The sequence below is a fragment of the Chelonoidis abingdonii genome, unplaced genomic scaffold (assembly GCF_003597395.2).
Source record: "Chelonoidis abingdonii isolate Lonesome George unplaced genomic scaffold, CheloAbing_2.0 scaffold0483, whole genome shotgun sequence".
NCBI classification, from domain to species: domain Eukaryota; kingdom Metazoa; phylum Chordata; order Testudines; family Testudinidae; genus Chelonoidis; species Chelonoidis abingdonii.
The window spans coordinates 21246-28506 of record NW_027424744.1 but is presented as its reverse complement, the minus strand read 5'-3'; the positions used below and the strand labels follow the sequence as shown (position 1 = coordinate 28506).

The following is a 7261-nucleotide window of genomic DNA, read 5'->3' as shown; positions in this document are numbered from 1 at the left end:
AAACAAGCTGTGTAACAGGGCTCGAGCCTGCAAATAGGCTTTTCCCAGCTTGTAGCTCTGGTGTTGTCTCCCAACCTCCCTGGTATACTTACTGAGAAATGGCTTTTCTTGAGCTGTTGCTACTCTTCCTGCGTGTTGTCCAGCAGCCTGCTGTTAAACAAAGATGAGCCGTCCTGTCTGAACCCAACATATCCAGCCAATAAGCATTCCAGTAGTTAACCCAATATAACTACTGGGTTTAACATGTATCTTCTTTACGGCTGCTCAGCTTCATGTCTGTCCCAATGCCGTGCCTGGGTTGTATGGATTCTATGAATATAGGACAGAAACAGTCAGAGAGCAATTGATTATTTTCATGTGACAGGTTTCAGAGTGGCAGCCGTGTTAGTCTGTATTAGCAAAAACAATGAGGCGTTGTTAGTTAAATAAATTTGTTAGTCTCTGAAGATTCCGGGTTATTTTCACATGGGTAACAAAGTTCCACATGTGCCTGACTTTGAAATGTACTTCCTGCAATCCCGATTTGTGACTGAATAGCAGGCGTTGTGGTTACTGTGTGCTAGTGAACTATGTACTCCTTCTAGTAGTGGTTTTCAACCTGGGGTCTGCGGGCCACTGGGGATCTTCAGACTTTGTCTACCTCCGTTCAAAATTTATTAGGGCCTCCAAATGAAAAGACATTCAAAATCACTGTATTGTATAATATAATATAGTATAATACTGTCTCTGAGAAACTGACCTGAAGCTCTTTCTAACATTTACATGCAGAACATCAGAACATAACATTGGCAATACAGGGTCAGGCCGAAAGTCCGTCTAGCTCAGTATCCTGTCTTCCAAAAGTGACCAATGCCAGGTGCCACAGAGGGAATGAACAAAACAGGTAATCATCTCCTGTCACCCATTCCCAGCTTTTGGCATACAGAGGTTAGGGACACCACCCCTGCCCATCCAGGCTAATAGCCACTGATGGACCTATCCTCCATGAACTTCTTTTTTTGAACCCTCGTATAATCTTGCTTTCACAACATCCTCTGACAAGGAGTTCTACAGTTTGACTTTGCACTGTGTGAAAAAATTCTTCCTTTTGTTTGTTTTAAACCTGTTGCCTATTAATTTTACTTGGTGACCCTCAGCTTCTTGTGTTATGAGAAGGAATAAATAACACTTCCTAATTCGCTTTCTCCACATCAATCATGATTTTATACACCTCTATCATGTCCCCCGCTTAGTCATTTTTTTCCAAGCTCTCTTCATGTGGAAGCTGTTCCATAACCCTAATAGTTTTTGTTGCCCTTTTCAGAACCTTTTTCAATTCTAATATGTCTTTTTTGAGATGGACAACTACATCTTTATGCAGCATTCAAGCTGTGGGCGTACCATGGAGATATATCGAGGCAATATGATATTTTCTGTCTTATTATCTATCCCTTTCTTAATGATTCCCAACATTCTGTTCCCTCTTTTGACTACCACTGCATATTCAGTGGATGTTTTCAGAGAACTATCCACAATGACTCCAAGATCTCTCTCTTGAGTGGTAACAGCTATTTCATACCACATCATTTTATATGTACAGCTGGGATTATATTTTCCAATGTATGTTACTTTACATTTATCAACGCTGAATTTTATCTGCCATTTTCTTGCTCAGTTACCCAGTTTTGTGAGATCTCTTTGGAACTCTTCACAGCTTGCTTTGGACTTCACTATCTTGAGTAGCTATTTATCTGCAAATTTTGACACGATACTGTTTACCCCTTTGTACACATCACTTATGAATATATTGAATAGTACTGGTCCCAGTACAGACTCCGGGAAACATCACTACTTACCTCTCTCCACTTTGAAAACTGACCATTTATTCCTACCCCTTGTTTCCTATCTTTTAATGTGTTACTGATCCATGAGAGGAACTTTCCTCTTATCCCCTGACTGATTACTCTACTTAAGAGGCTTTGGTGAGGCACCTTATCAAAGGCTTTCTGAAAATCTAAGTACACTATACCCACTGGTCCCTCTTGTTCCCATGCTTGTTGACCCCTCAAAGAATTCTAATAGATTGCTGAGGCACGATTTCCCTTTACTAAAACCATGTTGACTCTTCCCCAACACATTACATACATCTATGTGTCTTCACTATAGTTTCAATCAATTTTACTGGTAGTCAAGCTTACCAGCCAGTAATTGCCAGTACAACCTTTGGAGCCATTTAAAAAAAAACAATTGGCATCACTTTAGCTATCCTCCAAACTTTGGTACAGAAGCTGATTTAAATGGTAGGTAACAGAAACAGTTATTAGTTCTGCAATTTCACATTTGGCTTCCTTCCGAACTCTTGGGTGACTACCATCTCATACTGGTGACTTATTACAGTTTAGTTTATCGATTTGTTCCAAAACATCCTCTTATGACACCTGAATGTTGGATATTTCCTCATAGTTGTCACCTAAAAAGAATGACTCAGGTTTGGGAATCTCCCTCACATCCTCAGCTGTGAAGACCGATGCAAAGAATTCATTTAGTTTCCCCGCAATGGCCTTATCATCTTTAAGTGCTCCTCTAGCAACTTGATCATCCAGTGGCCCCTTTGGTTAACTGGCTTCCTGCTTCAGATTTACTTAAGGAAATTTTTGGCATTACTTTTTGAGTCTTTGGCAAGCTGTTCTTCAGATTCTTTTTTGGTCTTCCTAATTATATGTTTGCACTGCACTTGCCAGGTTTTATGCTCCTTTCTATTTTCTTCACTACGATTTAACTTCCACTTTTTAAAGGTGCCTTTTTGTCTCTCACTGCATCTTTTATTTTGTTGTTTAGCCACGGAGTCACTTCTTTGGTTCTCTCCCTGTGTTTTTTAAATTGGGGTTCACATTCAATTTGAGCCTCTATTATGTTGTCTTTAAAAAGCTTCCATGCAGCTTGGAAGAATTTCACTTTTGGCCCTGTGCCTTTTCATTTCTGTTGAACTAACTTCTTCATTTTTCTTTAGTCTCCCTTTCTGAAATGAAATGCTACAGTATTGAGGAGCTATGGTGTTTTCCCTGCCATAGGGATGTTAAATCTAATTATAGTATGGTCACTATTACCAAGTGGTCCAGCTATATTTACATCTTGGACCAGATCCTATGCTCCACTTAGGACTAAATTGAGAACTGCAGAACTGCCTCTCTTCATGTAGGTTCCAGGACTACCTCCTCCAAGAAGCAGTCCTTTAAGGTGTCAGGACATTGCTCACTGCCTCCCATCCTGAGGCAACTTATATTCAGTGAATGTGGGGATAGCTGAAATCTCTTATTATTATTGAGGGTTTTTTTTATTTTTATTGCCTCTCTGATCTCTCCGAGCATTTCACAATCACTATATCCTGGACAGGCAGTGGCTGGTATATGTCCTACTGCTCTATTCTTATTATTCAAGCATGGAATTACTATCCATAGAGAGTCTACGGTCCAGTTTGGTTCATTTAAGATTATTACATCATTTGTTTCAACCCTTTCCTTCACATATAGCACCATTCCTCCAGCAGCAAGACCTGATCTGTCCTTCCGATATATTTTGTATCCTGGAATTACTGTCTCCCATTAATGATACTCATTCCACTTGGCTTCGGTGATACCTGTTACATCAATATCCTCATTCAATATGAGGAATTTGCTTCATCCATTTTATTATTTAAACTTCTAGCCCTTCTATATAAGCACTTAAAATGGTCACTTTTTAGCTGTCTGCCATTACATGATGTAATTGACTCTTTCTCATCAGATCCTACCCATATGTTATTATCGTCCATCTTCTCCTCACTATGACATAGGAATCACCTTTAATAGATCCTCCCCTAACAGATGTCTCTGTCTGAACCACGTGCGCCTGCACACCTATAATCATATCCTTAGCCTTCAGTTAAAAAAAACTGCTCCACAGCCTTTTTAATTTTAAGTGCCAGGAATTTGGTTCCATTTTTGGTTCAGGAGGAGCCCATCCTTCCTGTATAGGCTCCCCCTTTCCCAACAGTTTCCCCAGTTATTAATAACTCTAAATCCCTCCTTCCTACACCATTGTCTCATCCTTGCATTGAGACCCTCCAGTTCTGCCTGTCCACCTGGTTCTGTGGGAGGAATGGGCACCATTTCAGAGAGTGCTACCATGGACATACTGAATTTCAACCTCAAATCTAGCACTCAATCCCTCTGCAATACCTGTGCAAGATTTTCCAAAATGTCATGAGACTACAGAACTGCTGGTCTGTGTTTCAGCAAATAGTAGAGCTGAGGTGCAGGAAAGGGGAATGTAATAGTGGTTGTATGTAACTTATGCATGTCATCTCTTACCCAGAGATGGCTGAAGTAACTAGGACACTCAGCTTGATATTTGTGCAAACCTAGTGTTTGCACTATTCACCCATTTGGGTTGCCTCCCCCATCCAGCTGAAGTAACAGTCTGTGTTAGCTTGTAACTTGCCAGATATTTACAGACCCTTGCATGGGAAGTGGATGCAGGTCTTGTGAGGATGAAGAGATGCCTGTAGGATGATTCAACTCTCTGGATTCAGTCAACACTGGCTAGGCAAAGCACATAAGCTTCTCTTGGAGGTATTCTGGGGGTCAGAGTGTATCACCGGGAGGATTTGGTAAGGGAAAGTTAATAGAGCCTGCTTTTGAATGAATTTACACATGTAAATCTGGAGTGACACAGTTGAAGTCATTGTTATTAAAATCAGAACCTGGCCCTGGGAATTTGTCTAGTGTGCTATAAAGAGGCAGCAGCATAATTTGGACTCTCAGGAGTGGAGAAAGTAAAAAATATATAATAAGGCAATTAATCATTTTTATAAATAGCTTCAATACAGGCAGATAAGTACAATGACAGATTTTACCATGCTCTTTTCATTGCATAATACAACGTGCTACACTCAGAACCGGAGGGACAGGAAAGGTGTCTGTGGGAAGGTAACAATTATAAAATCACACGGCACTAAAGGAGACTGCAGAACTTCCAGCCACAAGTTATCAACAGGGCCAAGAGTTTAGTAGGATTCAAAGAGGCATTCTATGTTTATGTGGGTAACCAGAAAACCCAATTACAATAGTGAGGATTGTTTTAAAAAGTTTTGGAAGGACTATAATCCTTCCTCATGTACAGTACAAAATATGTGTAAATAGTGGGTGATGGGAAAACATTCCCTGGGAGCAGATCATCTCATGGCTTTCTATTGCAGGGCTTCATCTGGCTTCCTCTGAAGGATTTCAAAGTGGCCAGTGGATACTGGGCTCAATGGACTCCAGGTCTGATGCAGTCTGGGAGTGCCCATCTTCTTATATGCAGTGTAAATCCAAGATTAAGTTTTTGCTGATCTTCCTTGAGCTTCGGGGACTCTCTAGAGTTGAACCGAGAGCAGAAAAATGTCTTGTTAAATATCATCTAGTCTCCTCTTGTTTTTCCTTTCAGGAGGAAAGGTTCAAAATTCCTTGAACCTGCCCAGTACATGATGTCAGCTGTCAATGACACCAACTTCAATTCTGCAGTGTTCCTTCTCACCGGGATACCTGGGCAGGAAGATGTCTATCTCTGGATCTCTGTCCCCTTCTGCTTCATGTATGTTATTTCTATAGTAGGAAATTCTGTCATTCTGTTCATTATAAAAACAGATCCAAGCCTTCATGAGCCCATGTACATTTTCCTTTCCATGTTGGCCGTCACAGACATTGGTTTATCGACAGCCACTATGTCAACAACACTGGGTATATTCTTGTTTAACGCTAGGGAGATCAGCGTTGATGCCTGTTTAGCCCAGCTGTTCTTCATCCATTCACTTTCAGGCATTGAATCCTCTGTGCTCTTGTTGATGGCTTTTGACCGCTTTGTCGCAATCTCTAACCCACTGAGATATGCCTCCATATTAACCCTGCCAAGAATAGCCAAGATGGGACTGGTGTGTGTGCTAAGAGGGGTTGCCGTAGTGTTCCCACTGCCCTTTCTCCTGAAACGTTCCCAATACTGTCAAGCCAATGTCCTCTCCCGTTCCTACTGCTTGAACCAAGAGATCATGAAGATGGCTTGTTCAGATATCAGAGTCAGCAGCATCTATGGCTTGGTTGCCACAGTCTCCATAGCGATGTTGGACTCGCTGCTCATCCTGCTATCTTATATTATGATTCTGAAAACAGTGCTGAGCATTGCCTCCCATGCGGAGTGTGTCAGGGCACTGAGCACCTGCATCTCCCACCTCTGTGCAGTCCTCCTCTTCTACACACCAGGGATTGGCTTGTCTATAGTACAGAGATTCGGGAATAGCTCTTCTCCTTTGCTTCAGATTCTCATGGGCTATGTTTACCTGTTGGTCCCGCCCATGATGAACCCAATTGTGTACAGTGTGAAAAGCAAACACCTTCGTGCAAGGATAATCATGGCATTCAAAAAGTGAAGGATCAGTTCATTAGCTGGCTCCAGCACTGGTCACATGAGACCGTGAAAAACATGGGCCATGGCGAGGGCACCTATTCCATCCTTACACCCAAGAAGACATGAACTACTAATCTGCACTCTGTAGAGAGAAGTTCAGACAGGGTCTAAGACCTAGAGCAATGGGACAGGGCCTAGTAAGGAAGGATGGTGCTCTGGGTGAAAGAGACCAAGGCAGCAGCAGAATTTACAAAGTGACTGTGTTTGTGGAGAGCCAGGGGACTGGTTACATGTTGACCCATAAACACCTGAATCGGTGGCTGCTCTGACCTCAGAATTCCTGTCAATACATTCAATAAAGAAAAGGGATGTGGATTTTCTTTCCCATTACACATGACCTGCCAATGTCCCATTGTCTTTGGTTAAATATCCATGGGCCATGAAAAAAGTTGCAGAGCTATTCTGTAGTCACAGTGCTGGTGCTTCCTGAGCCTTCTGGGTGCAGCTTGATCCATGAGCACTGCACCAGCTGTGGACAGGGGCTCTTGAAAGTGAATGGTCACCCATCCTTCCCCTACCTCCTCAGCCAGGTGCTTGTGATTGAGTCATATCAGACACATGATGAATGGAGGAGACCCAGGAGAAGCTCTTCAGGCACCTTGCTCCCATCTCCCAGCCCTGTTGATGGCTCTGCACACCACACACATGCTGAGCTCCCTCTTCACTGAGGCAGAGCAAAGTGGCATGTGCGAGCGAGGGCCTGACACACAGGAGTCCTGGAAAGAGACTGAGGCCCTGATTCGCTTCTCCCACCATCCCTTTGTTCTGCAATGAAAATGGTTGGAAACGGTCCTCAACTCCC

General features: G+C 42.4%; 1 protein-coding gene across 1 annotated transcript; it reads left to right on the top strand.

The window, feature by feature from the left end:
• The first annotated feature begins 5482 nt into the window (after positions 1 to 5482).
• Positions 5483 to 6421, top strand: LOC116829471 (olfactory receptor 51G2-like). Its single transcript, XM_075061397.1, has one exon. It carries the CDS (start codon positions 5483 to 5485, stop codon positions 6419 to 6421), a length of 939 nt encoding a protein of 312 aa, XP_074917498.1.
• The last annotated feature ends 840 nt before the right edge of the window (positions 6422 to 7261 follow it).

Excerpts from the sequence above, each read along its gene's own strand:
- LOC116829471 (XM_075061397.1), top strand. The coding sequence starts at position 5,483 with ATGATGTCAGCTGTCAATGACACCAACTTCAATTCTGCAGTGTTCCTT.